General features: G+C 31.8%; 3 protein-coding genes and 1 pseudogene across 4 annotated transcripts, besides 3 other annotated features; 2 read left to right on the top strand and 2 right to left on the bottom strand.

The window, feature by feature from the left end:
• Window positions 1–2,868: 2,868 nt before the first annotated feature.
• Window positions 2,869–5,742, bottom strand: TVAGG3_0609440 (uncharacterized protein; the record flags this gene model as incomplete). Its single annotated transcript, XM_001319504.2, has 1 exon — window positions 2,927–5,737. The coding sequence occupies one exon, from the start codon at window positions 5,735–5,737 to the stop codon at window positions 2,927–2,929; it is 2,811 nt and encodes a 936-aa protein (XP_001319539.1).
• Window positions 5,743–9,193: 3,451 nt separating this feature from the next.
• Window positions 9,194–9,230: a mobile genetic element.
• Window positions 9,231–10,407: 1,177 nt separating this feature from the next.
• Window positions 10,408–10,445: a mobile genetic element.
• A 957-nt stretch (window positions 10,446–11,402) lies between these two features.
• Window positions 11,403–16,269: part of a mobile genetic element that runs on past the window's edge.
• Window positions 11,515–11,844, bottom strand: TVAGG3_0609410 (uncharacterized protein; the record flags this gene model as incomplete). The annotated part of the gene is made up of 1 exon (XM_051240000.1): window positions 11,515–11,844. The coding sequence occupies one exon, from the start codon at window positions 11,842–11,844 to the stop codon at window positions 11,515–11,517; it is 330 nt and encodes a 109-aa protein (XP_051097824.1).
• TVAGG3_0609400 (protein of unknown function, DUF4106 family) lies at window positions 13,225–14,250 on the top strand (the record flags this gene model as incomplete). The annotated part of the gene is made up of 1 exon (XM_051239999.1): window positions 13,225–14,250. A coding segment is annotated over one exon (1,026 nt), but the record flags the coding sequence as incomplete, so codon positions are not given.
• Window positions 15,276–16,078, top strand: TVAGG3_0609390 (annotated as a pseudogene). Its single transcript has one exon. A coding segment is annotated over exon 1 (803 nt).

Genomic DNA, 16,269 nt, shown 5'->3' with positions numbered 1-16,269 from the left:
ATTGATAAAATTATGAAGGGTTATTCTTTCAATTTTTGAAATATATCAGAAAAAAATATTAATTAGTGAAAAATTGAAAGAAATTAAAGAGATAATGACGCTCAAGTATAATATTAAATAAAATTTTTTTTGAAAGAAGGAGCGTAAGAATTGTTATTAATGGTAATTTTATTTGGTATTTGGAAATGAAATTGGGGGAGGAGCTTGATAATAAGATATTTCTAAATTTTAATCCACTTGGCAATCGTCAAAAAATAAGTTTAGTTTTTTTGAATATTATTCAAAATTATATTTGTAAAACAATCTGAAGAAAATAATTAGGATGTTTGAATAGAAATATTTGAATGATATTGAATATTTTGTGGATATGATCAAAATTTGAGATCGAGTTGTTTTTTCTTAATCTTACAGGTTTATCTGATATAATCAATTGTATCATAAAATTCATTCTGATAAAAAATTGAGAGAAATTTTGATAATATATCAATTTGTAATGATCAATTTTATTGATCATCAATATACCCTTTTGATAAATTTTAACTTTAATATAAGCTTTGAAAAATTTGAATACCGATGAAAATTAAGTTATTCAAAATTTTCTGAATTCAAGTCATCATGATATTTTAACCAATACATTTATATACTTAAGATAATATTTTATCAAAATTTTTGTTAGTACTCCTAAAAACATAATTCCTTTTACTATTAAAGGAAATTATTAACAAATATCTCTCTATATTTTTCATTTTCAATTCAATGACTGTAACAATTTCAAAGGATTGAATACATTATATTTTTTTAGGTTAAAAATTAACTTTGTATTAAACTACTAAAAATACATATATTTTAAAGTCCTATGAAAAATATATTATAATTCAATACTCTTTTCAAATACTATTTTCACGAATTTTAATTACACGGTTCATATAATCTAAATACCTTAAAGTTTGTAAAACAGATATCCATTCAATCTTTTTTCTTTTAGTAAACTCTTTTCTCAAATCAATAATTACTAAAATTACAAAACTCTGGTAATGCTTATCTCACTAGTATGGGTATTGTTTTATACTTTCTATATAACAATAAATTAATCGTTATTCATTCAGATTCTTTACAAATTCTCCTTGACATCACAATTCAATAATATTATCCTCACTAATAGAACATGACAATAATATATATACTTTAAAATTCTAGTTAACTTTGATTATAATTTCAGACTTCTGAATTTTGGCAGTTGAATTCCTACGACTGCGATCGAACCAATAATCACTCCACACGGTTCCCATTATTAATCTATTAATGCTTAAAGATTGCAATTTTTTTACTATTAAAAATTTTGTTTTATCTAAGGTAGTCACAAAATCTAAGTAGTGAGACTCTCAAAAATTGAACCGTACTCCATACAAAATTTGTGTACCCTCACTACTTAGATTTTGTGGCCTTCAATTGAGAGGTTAGTTTTGATAGAGCACGTTATAAAATTAAAAGGGAAAAATAAATAAATAAATAAATATATTTATTTTTAATTTTAAACATTTAATTATATATAATGTAAGGAGTGTAATTCCAAATTTTCTAAAAACTATTCAAATTTGAGCATTTTTTTGGAAATAGTAAATCTAATATGTACATCTAATAACAAAATGATTCATCACCTTTTCAAGCTCTGCAGTCAATTTTTTGAAATTTGATTGAAATAAATGTAGCAAAAATTACATTTCATTAGGGAATATATGAGTTTCTCTGGAAACAGGCTGATAAATTTTAAATTTTGTCCAATCAACATGAATGCATTGAGAAATTTGGATTGATTTTCTTGTAGAATCTGAAACAATTCAACCATGTATAAATAGATCATGTAATCATCATGAAATGTTAGTGTTAGAGTTCAAAAGAAACAGAATGAGTGGAAATCAAACACAATCTGAATAATTTTAAACGTATACAATCTTTAAGTTTGTATTTTGAATTCTACATATATGATTGTGTAATTCGTTCTTTCAAATTTTCGGATTCAGGCATGTTTTGATAAAATTCATTCCCAAAAACGTCAATTAACAATTAAATTTAGTGTATTTTAAATATATATACGTATTATATTTTATAAATTATATTAAATTCGCAAAATTTTAAGTTTTAAACAAAAATAAAAAATGTTCAAAATATGAAATTATGCATAGGATATTACAATTTACATGTTAGCAATTTTTTTGAATTGCTTTCAATTTTCATATTGAAATTTTTAAGATTTTTTCTGAAATAATAAGCAAGAATATCAACCTAAATAATATTAAATTCCATGCGTTAATTTCCCCTCAAAAGTCATTGACCGCCTCTCAATCTAGATTTTGTGAGTACTTTAATCGATTCTCCAACACTTCTAATGATAAAAATTCATACAACATATAATCAAATATGATTTTATCCTTGTTTACCCATAAAAAACGCCAATCAGAAAATATCATCAAATTCTAGTAAGATTTAACTTGTGATTTACAAGAACAGTTCACTACAAATCAAATATTGCCTCATTGTGCAACAGAGATCAAACAGCTATCTAATACACTTTTATTCTTCATTAAAAAATTAAACTTGATTAGATCTCCAAACGAACATAACATCGATTCTATCTAAATATTGAGAAACATATAATAAACCGTAGTATCAACGAATTTTCTTTAAGTTTATTCTTTAAATTAATTGCTTTATTTTGAATTTCTTGTATTGACATACACAATATTTGTAATTAAAGTTCATTAGAATTATATTAGCTGAACAAAGACCACCTGAAAAGGACTCAAATAAATTTCAATATTTTGAAACAAACCATTAACAATTATTGGATATTAATATTTTATATGAAAATTTTTATTTGTATCATATATTTTTTCTTTACTAAAGAAATAAAAAAAAAAGAACTTTTTTAATCCGACTCATCTTCAGCAGCCCTTCTCTGTCTTGAAGGTGCACGTCTTCCGCCGCGACCTCTTGCGACTCTTCTTACTGCTGTATCAGGAGCAGCGACGACTTCCTCTTCTTTCTCAGCCTGCGGAGCAGCAGCATGTGCAGGCATTCCAGGTGCTGAAGGAGCTCCTCCTAAGCCTAGCTTAGCGAGAATTCTTGCCTTTCTTTGTTCCTCTGTTTCTTCCTTCCTCTCAACGAACTTGATTCTGTATGCGGCTGTTGGAGAAGTAGAAATGAACCTTGGGGCCTTGAAGACCTTTCTTGGAACAACAATCTGTGTTTCAACCTTATGACCGTGATGTGGCTTCTGAGCCTTTTCTCCTTTCTTAGGAACATCTCCTTCCTTGCGCTGCCTTGGTTTCTTCTTCTTTTTATCATCGCTTTCGTCGTATCCAGCAACAATTTCTTGTTCCTCTTCTTCCTCGCTGTAAGAGTAGGAATAAGAGTATGAATAATCCTCTTCTTCGTTTTTCTTTTCATTAGCTGGTGCTTTAGGAGCAGGAGCTGGTTGTGTTGTTTTCAATGGGATGTGGTATTCTTGTGTCTTGAATTCCTTCTTTCTGTATGCTGTTGATGGTTCCGCTGATGGAGATCTCTTCTTCGGTGGGAATTTGACTTCTGGAAGGTCTGGAACTACGTAGCCTTCTTCGTCTACGTGGAACTCGTACTTCTTGACTTGTTGCTCTGATGTCTTCGCCTTCCTTGGCATAGGCATTCCCATTGGCATGCCCATAGGCATTCCCATAGGAAGTCCCTTGAGAGCAGCCATTTTAGCCTTGAGTCCGCCGCCGCCTGATGGCTTCGGTGGTTCCTCTGTCTTCTGGACTTTCTCTGCTGATGCTTGTTGTGCAGCGGCGATCGCAGCCATCTTAGCTTTGAGTCCGCCTCCGCCAGCTGGCTTTGGAGGCTCTTCTGTCTTCTGTGCTTTCTCTGCTGATGCCTGCTGTGCTGCAGCAATTGCGGCCATCTTTGCAGCGATTCCTCCGCCACCAGATGTCTTTGGCTTCTCTTCTTCTTTCGGTTTTTCGTTCGAAGCTTGCTGGGCGGCTTGAATAGCAGCCATTTTAGCTGCAATGCCTCCACCGCTGGATGTCTTTGGTTTAGGTGACTCTTCTTCCTTTGACTTCTCGTTTGATGCCTGTTGAGCAGCCTGGATTGCGGCCATCTTTGCAGCGATTCCTCCGCCTCCTGCTGGCTTGGGCTTCTCTTCTTCTTTAGGCTTTTCGTTTGATGCTTGCTGGGCGGCTTGAATTGCTGCCATTTTAGCGGCAATTCCGCCTCCTGCTGGCTTGGGCTTCTCTTCTTCCTGCTTCGGCTTCTCCGCTGAAGCTTGTTGAGCAGCCTGGATAGCAGCCATCTTTGCGGCGATTCCACCAGAAGCCTTTGGTTTTTCTTCTTCCTTTGGCTTTGGTTTTTCGTTCGCTGCTTGTTGTGCTGCCTGAATAGCTGCCATTTTAGCTGCAATGCCTCCAGAAGCCTTTGGCTTTTCTTCTTCCTTAGGTTTCTCTTCTTCTTCCTTTGGCTTTTCCTCTTCATGCTTCTGTTGCTTTTCGTTTGCTGCTTGTTTTGCTGCCTGAATAGCTGCCATCTTTGCTGCAATTCCACCAGAAGCCTTTGGTTTTTCTTCTTCCTTTGGCTTTGGTTTTTCGTTTGCTGCTTGTTGAGCAGCCTGGATTGCGGCCATTTTAGCAGCAATTCCACTTGCAGCCTTTGGCTTTTCTTCTTCTTGCTTCTGTGTTTTTTCGTTCGCTGCTTGTTTTGCTGCCTGAATAGCTGCCATCTTTGCTGCAATTCCACCAGAAGCCTTTGGCTTTTCTTCTTCCTTTGGCTTTGGTTTTTCGTTTGCAGCCTGCTGAGCAGCTTGGATTGCGGCCATTTTAGCTGCAATTCCACTTGCAGCCTTTGGCTTTTCTTCTTCCTTTGGCTTTTCTTCCTTCTTCGGTTTTTCTTCCTTCTTCGGCTTCTCTACTTCTTTAGGTGGCTCTTCTACAGGAACTTCAATTTCAACTGACCTTTCTTTAACTGAGTCGGATTTCTTCTCTTCTTTCTCTTTGCTTCTTTCCTTCTTCTTCTTCTTTTCTTTCTTTCGCTCTTCCTTATCTGATTTATCAAACCTATCCTTATCCTTATCATGTCTATGCTTGTGCTCTTTCTTCTTTTCTTCCTTCTCAGATGCATCTGATTTCTTCTCTTTTTTCTCTTTCTTTCTGTCTTCTTTATCTGATTTATCCTTCTTCTTCTCTTCTTTTCTCGATTTCCTGTCAGATTTGACGTCATCTATTAATGGTATTGGTTCGCCACCTGAATTTCTTCTCTTTCTCTTTTTCTCTTCGAGTACTGGAGCTTCCATCTTTGGATTTTCTCTAACTGTATGATGTCTAGATCTTCTATCTATCTTCTTTTCTTCTTCATCTTTGTCTTTATCGTGCTTATGCTTTCTCTTTTCTTTGCCGTCATCAGATTTATCCTTGCTTTTATCGTGCTTTTTGCTCTTTGAAGATTTTTCCGGAGATTCAGTATTTTCTGCATTTTCACTTTTGTCCCTATGCTTATGTTTCTTTTCCTCCTTTTCTTCCTTTCTGTCATCGCCACTTTTATCTGAGCGTTTATGTTTATGCTTGTCTTTTTTGTCTGATTTATCTGATTTATCATGCTTGTGTTTCTTTTTTTCTCCTTCTATTTCAGCGTTTTTATCATTGAGTGAAGAAGCGTTTTTCTCTGGCTTTTCCTTCTTTCCTAATCCGTCGACATTGGCGTTCTCCTCCGCCATTTCGCTCAATTTACTTTTGACGTATCTTTAATTAGAAATTGGATTTCTTATTATTATGATATATATTTCACTCTAATTTTTGAATAAAATTGAAGACTTAATTTAATAAAAATTGTAAATCTCTCAAAAAAATATATCAAAACGGAAAAAGTTCATATCATCTTATTTTTTTATATTTTATGCCTAGTTTAACGATGTTTCGTTTTGTGTTGATTTCATGTTTATACATAAAATTTCAACCCTCTCAATTTTTTTTCTCACCAATCGATTTTTTCTCACTCCAATTTCATAAACTGATCAACATTAATTTTATGTTCATTAAGCTTGCTTTAATGAATATTATTGAACTAACATTTCATTTTTTGCTTTAGATAAGGAGTTTAATTGTCGTATTTTTATCTTTGTCAAATCTTCTGTATGAACTATATGTCAGGGGCGTGCATAGAACTTCCTTAGCATCAGATAATGTAATGAATGCATGATAATGGAATTTTAATATATATAAATCGAGATTTCAGCCGAATCCACATAAAATATATAGTATTCATGATTCGCAACAATCCGAATTAATTAGCACACATAATATTTGAAGTATACAACAGCCGCTTTGGTTTTTATTCATTTCTCTACTTTGAATTTTTTCAAAAACGATCGATTATATTATTAAGTCGTGAGAATATCTAACGTTATAGTTAACATTTACTTTTTATTAATCAACACATATAAAATAACATAAAGTTGAGTTGGACAGATCTTCAGTGTACAAAATTCGGAATTAAACCACTTGTTTAATCTGGAGTCTGTCCCTTATATGAGAAAATATGAATAAGATTCATCTAATACATAAGACTCTGTAAAATTTCTGTTATTAGTCAAGATTATTTTTAATTCGAACTCATCATTTTACACATATAATAGCAATGAAATATTCAATGACATTTATCAAATTTTCGCTTCGTTTGCATGTTCAGCAGTAACCTTTTTACTCGATAGGCCTGTAGAAAATCTAATATAAAAATTTTGATATCCATGATACATAAATTATCTTCATAAGGAAAAATCATCAAAAACATGTGCAACACAAATATTTTATAATTTGCTAAGGATTTTCACATGCTATAATGAATCGATGCATCTATTTTAGCCTGTTATGGCTTTCTAAGCTGCGCCTTTTGAACTAATTAGCTTCAAATTATATCAATAACAAGATAATTAACGTATATCGAAAATACTCAGATGTCACCCAGTGTTCTATCCAGATGAGTTAGATGGAATACTAATTGAAAACATTTAACACATATAAAAAACGTTTTTCTCAAAAATAAAAAAAAATTGATGGAAAAAAAAGAAAGACTATCAAAGAAATAGTAATGTGAATGTCATGTAAGTAATTTCTGTGCGAGCCTAATGTATTTTTATTTTTGATATTAGAAATTTATGCTTGAGTAATAATATTTATCAGTTCTAGCAAGTATTCTTTATAAGAATTTATCTAAGACGGCGTGCTTCACGCTCTGTTTCGAGAAGTGAAAGGATATCGCCCTCGCGGACGGCACCCTTAACATTGCGAACAAGGGAGCGATTTGAGTCATCGAGGAATTCGACACGAACTTGTGTAACACCACCACGAGATCCTGTGCGGCCAATAACTTGCTTGACAACAGCTAACTTAAAGGCCGCCTCAACAAAGTGACTTCACTTGAAATTCAAATATCGTATTTAAGAGTTCTAATATAAAACACTACTACTACTAATAATAATCACATTAATAAAAATGAGATATAATGAAATTTGTTGAAATCTTTTTATCTTGAGTTTTATAATAAGCATCATAAGAGTAACAGTATAAGATACTTACAAAAATATTTATATTGGCAACAATAAATATATCATATGTGAAAATTTGTTGAAATCTTTTTATCTTGAGTTTTATAATAAGCATCATAAGAGTAACAATATAAAATACTTACAAAAATATTTATATTGGCAACAATAAATATATCATATGTGAAAATCAATTATCTATTATTTCTTTATCCCCATTAAGATGCATTAATATTAGTCATACTGAATATACATGAATAGTATATTACAAACAGCATAGAATTATCGCATTAAATCATAATTTTTTTTGCAATCAAAGGTAACTAAACTCCTTTCGCCGATCCGATTTGCCCCATATTTAAAATATAGCTTGCATATGTAGAAGAAAAGCTAATTTTGAAGTACGCCCCAAATCCACCAACAGGATTTCGAGCTACTAAAAAGGTACTTTTAAATGTGATTTTTTTTATAAAAAATTAAATTTATTTTAAGATCAGACTAAAAACTAATTTTATGGAAAATCTATATCGACAAATTTATTACTTATTGGGTATATAGATTTTTTGATTATGGCGATTATGTCTGATATGCTTCCAATAAGCCAAAACAGTGTTTTGGGAGTGATTAAATACAAAAAAATCCGGCGATGCTTTACGTGGCAAATGGTCGAATGGTTATTACCCCTTACTATTGGGTACCGGGGACGCTAGTTCGAAACTGATGCACTATATTTTTTTACAAAACGCGTTTATTAGGACAGGGTAAAGAAAGGTTGCCAATATAATATATTTAAATAAATACAACTAATCTAGCATAAAAAAACTATTGAATATTTGAATTCAATAAAAATTTATATAAAATACATGTAAAGCATAAATTACTATATAAATCAAGCTGTATTTTGTTTTAAACACCGATTGTTTCATATAATATATATTCAACTCAAGTTTCTAATTAAGGATTTCATATAAAATTTAGCATATGATCAGCAACAATTAAAATTAGTATTACAATTAATAAATTTAGTATAAAAACATATAGATTTAGTATAGATTTTATAGCTGTAATAAAAGAACTATTATAAAAGAGTAATTTACTGAAATGCACCTTATATTTATAAACAAAACTTATAACGTGTTAGTTACATATAGAGTTGAAATTCATAGATAGCATTGGGAAGTTGGGATCTTGGCTTAATGGTCATAATATAACCAAATTAATTCAAAATTTGAAATTTTAATATTACTGTAACTATAATATATGGATATGTTTTATGAGATCATAATAAATGACATGTTAATGTAAAATTTAGAATAAAAAATTATATTTTTTTTAAAAAAACATTGTTCATGAGTGTTAATTGGAGAAGTAGTAAATTAGTTCAGTTTGCAAGTGATGATGGTTAATCTAACTATAATTACAATCAATTTTTAAAATCTTTGATTTATTTTGGTGATAATTAAGAGTGCAGTTGTTCTATTTATAAACTATTTACTATAGACGGCACTGGTGATAATAAAAATCAAGCAAAAGCGCATCTGCTGTTGCTCGACTGCATAAAAATTGTAGTTAAAATTTGAATACTTTACATAACTCATTTGTAAGGTAAATTAATATTATTAATTTATATTGTAATAAACAGAAATTCATCAAAAGTGACAGCTCTCAATTTTTTGACATTTGTAAATTCTAAATTGAATGAGAAAAATGAAATAATACTAAGCATAATACAATATTCTAGATTTAATTATAATTAGGAAAAGTTAGTTTTGAGAGTACTTTTCATAGGCATATAGAATGAAATCTTCTGAAAAATAATATCACATAAACTCATATTATTTTCTAATATATAACTATTTTATATAAAAATCAAATTCAATGATCTTAAAAGCGGAGGATAAACCTCAAAATTTACGAATATAATGAGTGGGAATATAATGCTTATCTATCATAAAACCATATGAAATATCAATTTTTGCTTTGCGCCTAATTTTTGACGACAATTAGCAAAAAATGTTAAATGTTAACACTCAGTCCATTTGAATATGAAAAATAAAATTGACTTTGATTAAATGTTTTTATTTATCATGCAATTCTTCTTGCGACCAAAGATTTGAATAAAATTTCAAAAAATAAGATAGCTTAAGAAATAATATACGGTAGTGTTTACTAATAGATGAATAGTATATAAATTCTATTAAAATGGATTTGATCCAAAAAAATATATAAAATTTGATCATAAATAAAATCGTTTTAAATTACTTCTTCATTTAAATTATAACAATTATTTTTGGTTTTATATTTTTTTGGATCAAATCCATTTTAATAGAATTTATATACTATTCATCTATTAGTAAACACTACCGTATATTATTTTTTAAGCTATCTTATTTTTTGAACTTTTATTCAAATCTTTGGTCGCAAGAAGAATTGCATGATAAATAAAAACATTTAATCAAAGTCAATTTTATTTTTCATATTCAAATGGACTGAGTGTTAACATTTAACATTTTTTGCTAATTGTCGTCAAAAATTAGGCGTAAAGCAAAAATTGATATTTCATATGGTTTTATGATAGATAAGCATTATATTCCCACTCATTATATTCGTAAATTTTGAGGTTTATCCTTCGCTTTTAAGATCATTGAATTTGATTTTTATATAAAATAGTTATATATTAGAAAATAATATGAGTTTATGTGATATTATTTTTCAGAAGATTTTGTGTTCTTCTTCAAAATTTTATTTTTTTATTAAAAAGAATCTTTACAAAATATACATTTACTTTAATTAATATTTAAAAACGTGCTCTATCAAAAGTTCCAAAAATTCAATATTTTAGCTTTTCTGAGGTGTCACTTTTGATGAATTTCTGTTTACAACAATATTAAGAACAAATAAATATGAAATGTATTTTTTTCCAAAAAAAATTAAGAAAAATGCCATTTTTATCATTGTTGTTAATGCCCCCTAATTCTTGAATGATTTTCGGGAAAAATAAATACGAAAAGAGAAATCATAGCTGCCAGACAACCATTATATGAAATTCATTCAGTTTACAAAGTTTAATTTCTTTCCACAATAGTACATAATATAGTAGTATATTCGGAAATATGCATGCTCGATATCTCCAATTCACATCTCATGCATCTTATCGGAGATTAAGTAACTTTATCTTGAAACTAGAAAAGTAATTAGCAAGTAGAATATATAAAAAATATATTGTTGTTTTATATTGATAAAACCATAAGAATGGCTATTCTAGAATGAAATTTTAGTACCTATATTCAGTGAAAGGTTTATTTGTAGTTGAACTTTCAAATGAAAACTCAAGAATCCAAGAATTGAATTGCATTAACAAACCAATAATGAAATATGATATATACATATATATTTTACCCATAAAAATAGAATTAAATCGATATTTAACTCAAATTGTCAAAATATCAACAAAATAATTTAAAAATAGATATATATAAGAGAAATATGTGATTTTGGTGTTTAAAAAAGAAAAATATTGCCCAAACAAGTGTTCTAGCTAAAAAGGAAAAATGCATTATTTCATATTTCAATATCAATGTTAAATATTAAAATAATCTGCCATTATTCAGACAGTTAAAAAATAAATACACTATAAGTTTAAGCTTTAGCTGTAAAATAAACAGTAATATTAAATAAACATATATATATAGTCGGAGCGATTCTATATATGTACTCTTATGCCAACTAGTTACAACCTAGTAAAATACATGGAAATATTGTAATATCCTAGCATTGCTATCGAGAAATCAAAAAATATAAGCAAAAATCATCTTATATTTAAAGATTTTTCAAGAGCTTTAAAAAAAAAAAAAAAAAAAAAAAAAAAAGGGAGTGGGGCTTCCAGGCACTTCGTGCCCTCTAGCCCCGAAGATGTTTAGTATAAAATGAGGTTTTTATTCTGAAATGTTTGTTTAAAGTTTTTTACGGATGGAAATGAACTGGATATCGTCTGAGTCTTCGCTTGTTTCCTCCTCTTCTTCTTCGTCCGAATTGTCTTCATCTTCACAATAACCAGATAAGAAGATGGTTATTTTGGTTTGTTCTGGTTTTTTGAGAAGCATTTTGGCTGTGCCAGTAAAAACGAACTCAAGATTTTGATAGAATTGTCTGCTTGAGTGAGTGAAATTGCATACTGTAACTGGCATTGCAACTCGGTTTGCTTGAACAGATATTATTGAAACTTCTTCTCCATCTGGTATCCGTTCAGGAATATCTAAAGCGGCTGTTGTGATAATATGCATATTGTTTTCGTAATGCAATTTTGGATATATTTCGAATGGATGTGCAGCTACACCAGCTGGAGCAACAATGGAAAGATTCCAGGAGAAAGAACCGTGTTTGTTTTCATCTTCTTTCCAATTGTAAGTTAAAGGATAAGGGCGAAAGTCTTTGAGTGTTTCATATAGCTGTTCTCTTAAGTTTGGTTCACAGCAAAGAATGAATTCGTCAATTGCTTGAAGAGATATCATAGTTGAAACATAAGGCAAATTCGACAAGAAAAAGTCAACCATTACTGTCGGGTTTTGAACTTTGTTTTCTAATGTTTCGACTGGTTTTATTATACTTTTGAAATATCTATCATAGTCATTGTTGTCTGTTAAGGACAAATTGTTTGGATAATCTGCAATGAGTCTTCTATATCTTGCTTCTGTTGTTGAGAATGAGAAGACACCTTCTGGTTCTGTAGGAGTGTAAGTTTTTAGTTGAACTTGAGCTTCAATTTGTGTCTGATTGGAGTCTGATTGGACTGAAACAACTTGAGCTTCTGTAGTTTGTTCGACTTCGGCAGTTTCTTTTGGTTGAATTTGAGCTTCAATTTGTGTCTGATTGGAGTCTGATTGGACTGAAACAACTTGAGCTTCTGTAGTTTGTTCGACTTCGGCAGTTTCTTTTGGTTGAATTTGAGCTTCAATTTGTGTCTGATTGGAGTCTGATTGGACTGAAACCTGTGTAACCTCTTTGGACATACTAGTAAAGTATGAAGATATAAGTGTTTGACCTTTAAAGAGCTTTTGTAAAGAATTGTCAGTCATGCTACTACTGTGGTCTTCCATTAGACAAAAATGAACTGTTTTTTCGGACTACTCATAGAAAAGTTTAAAATAAACCGTTTTCGTCAACGGTAACCCCCACTATTTTTTTATTTTATTTAATAGTTACCGTTGGAAAAACGGTTTATCTCAAATATTGAATGAACTATAAACGTTTTTTGTTTTCTATATATACTTTTTTGTCTAACGGTAAAACTTTTTACACAACGGTTTTTGAGAGTCGTCGCCGTTGACTTTTTTGTAGAGCACTCAAAATAGTACAGCTTTGTCTGGACAAGTAAGGGTCTATCGTCGCTACAGGAAAAGTTACGGGCGTTCCAAGGAAGTATACTTTGAGAAGCCTTTTCCCCTTATAGAATGAGATAGGACGGTTATTTTACAAAACTGACAACAGTTTGACCGAGTAGTTTTTTGTGCTGAACAAAAAGTGTCATATATACATCTGTCAAAAACCGCTTTTTAACTTCACTTAAAATGCCACGTAAGCTACGTAAGAATATACGTAAGAGGAAGGGAGCATTGAAACATCCAAAAGTAAAACTGACACCACAACAACAGTTGCAACAACAAATGCTGAATGACCCCACTATGTTGCAACAAATGTCAAGCAATCCTATGCTTTTAAACCGAGTTGTTGGTGCACAGAGTGGAGGTTTAAGAGCGGCACTTTTAGCGAAAATGGCAGGCTATGGTGGAGCTGCAGACGGAACAGCCTATAACCCTCAAAGTCAAATGAATTTGAGTTCACTCAAAAATCAAATAACAGATGTCAAAAAGTCAAACATAGACATACAGAAGCAAATAAGTGAAAACGAAAAGAAACTAGAATATGACAGACACACAAAGAAACTCAATGAGTTAAACGTAGAGAAAAAGAAGAAAGAAGAACAACTGAAAGAACTAAGTACAGAGGAATATGCGAAAAAAGTGTCAGAAAAAGCAGCAGAAGTAGCAAAAATGGAACAAGATGTCATAAATTTGAAAAACCATACTACTCAATATAAAGTACTGAAAGATGAAGAAATAAAACAAAAAGCCCTGAAGACATATATGGATAGCGATGAGTATAAAAAAGAAGTTGAAGCAAATGTAAAGGCAGAAAAACTTTTACAGTTGCAGAACCAAACCGTACAGTATGAAAACTTAGCACAAGAAAGTAAAAATAACGACGCAGCCATGCAAAAGGCAATGAAAAGCGCAGAATATATAAAAGCTAACAATGACTGGTTAGATGCCCAAGCCAACGCTAAAGCAGCCCAACTCATAGGGTCAATAAGGACAAAAATACAAGCGGATGAAGACAGTTCAAATGAAGCTTTAACAAATGCTGACTTTAAGAACGCCTTCGAAGCTCTTCATAGTAAGGTGAAACAAGTGAACGACTTCTCATCTGGAAAGAAACTGAAGTCTGAAGGTTTCGACAAAGAGTTAAAAGAAGTAGCACAAAATATGACGAAAATAACAGATGCAGCAACGAGACAGGCAGTTCAAAGTGCCTATGACGCCGTTAGAGCAACTGTTGTGAAAAGTCAAGAAAAAGAGTTACAACAGACCAAAACAGACCTAGTAAATGCTTTCTTAAAAACGAAAAGTCAGGTAGGACATTATGCTGCAGATGGAACATATGTGCCAGCTGGTGGAACTTATATACCAGCTGGTGGAACTTATATACTAGCTAGTGGAACTTATATACCACCAAACCCTCCAAGAGAAGCACCTGCACCAGGACTACCTAAAACATTTACATCGTCACATGGACACAGACACAGGCATGCACCAAAACCAACACAACAACCAACCAACAACCAACAGTTCAAAACACTGCACAACAACCAACAGTTCAAAACACTGCACCACAACAACAGTTCAAAACACTGCACACAACCAACAGTTCAAAACACTGCACAGCAACCAACAGTTCAAAACCTGCACAGCAACAACCAAACAGAGCAAGGACATAAAAGAAGTAGAGAACAAGGAAACCAAGAATTCTTAAAAATGCTTAAAGAAGAGTGTGGTTTCCCAGATACTGTTGACTTTAGTGACAGATATAAAGAAGCTATTGAAAGTTCAAGGATGGAAATACTGACCCGAACCTATTTAGCTTTATGGCTCAGCACCAAAACGGATATAATCTCAAACCTGGAAAATACAAGCTCGCTAAGGGATATGATTTAATAGCATATCATCCAAATGACATGGATGAATTTACTCCGAGATATTTGATGTCAGAGCTAAATGACAATTCAACTTTCGTCATGAAACGCGTAAAAAATAGAGACGGAACGAAAGAACAAAAGCTTATGAATGCGGATGACGTAGATAGGGAAATTGTTGAAAACGGTCTCGGAATATATGAAATGCCAGCAGATGAGGTACAAGAAACTCCACAGGAAGAAGTTCAGATACAACCAGACATGGAAGAAATAGTTCAGCAACAACAGCTAGAAGAGCCTGAAGGAAACGAACAAGTCACTCCTTTGGAAACTAACTTCACAGAACTAGATGAAGATTTGGAACAGCCGAAAAATCTTGACCCTCAACAAGAGTATGCGGAGAATATGGAATATTTCCAAGAGTCTAAAAAAAATTCGGCTGACATAGTAGAAGAATATCGAAAAATGTTTGCCGACATACAAAAGACTCCAACACCAGATGAAAATATTCAGCATAGAATGGAAGACTGAAAGAAAATGTACACAAATACAACAACCCTTTTTACTTACGAGCATTTAACGTTCAATCTTCGGATGAACTCGGTGAAAATAAAAGGTTAAATTTCAAGAAAACATATAGAAATGAAACATTGTTTAAAGTTCATTCAGAACCTAACCAAGATGGAAACAAACCTACTTTTGTTTCTGCAGACGATGGAACTACAATGAGATGGGGTCATAAAGCTAACCCGGATAGGTGGTTCATAAACTTACAACCACAATTCCAAGAAGTTGTAGACGCAATGGAAGTCAATGGTGAACCAGATATAGCTGGTATTTTCAGCGCGGCTTTAATGCCATTGAAAGATATGAAACATGCAGATATTTTGGACCAGTATGAAATGAACATGGCTGATGGAAATATAACACCTGACGTTCTAGAACATTTATCTCAAAGAACTACACAGAACCATAGAGATGGTATATTTGGTGAAGAGTTTAGAAAGAAAGTTAGGGAGAGAAGGAAGAGAACCTATTGTACATGACCTTGCAAACGAAAGTTTACAAAATGTCATAAAAACTTACTTTGCAGACAATGAACTGAGAAGGGATGAATATTTAAGAAAACTCAAATGGACAGTACCAAATGAAATGTTAGTATTGAAAAACATGTTCCTTGACAAAATAAAACCAACTACAGAAATAAACGACGCAAGACTGAAAGATTGGGTAAAAGCTTTCCCATTCACAAAAGATATAGTTGGTAACATGGAAAGAAAACCAGAATGGCTACAAAAACATATATTTGGAAACGAGCTTATTCCATATGGACAGGCACTGTTTGAAGAGCTTGAACCGAAACTCAGGAAAGAGTCATGCAAACAATACGCGACGACTCAAATACAAACTATGACAAACTCTTTCTAGGATATAGGTTACCTGAGATGGGCGACCAGAG

The sequence above is a fragment of the Trichomonas vaginalis genome, chromosome II (assembly GCF_026262505.1).
Source record: "Trichomonas vaginalis G3 chromosome II, whole genome shotgun sequence".
Taxonomy (NCBI): domain Eukaryota; phylum Parabasalia; order Trichomonadida; family Trichomonadidae; genus Trichomonas; species Trichomonas vaginalis.
Note: the sequence above shows the minus strand (reverse complement) of the source record. Positions and strands in the feature narration are given on the sequence as shown.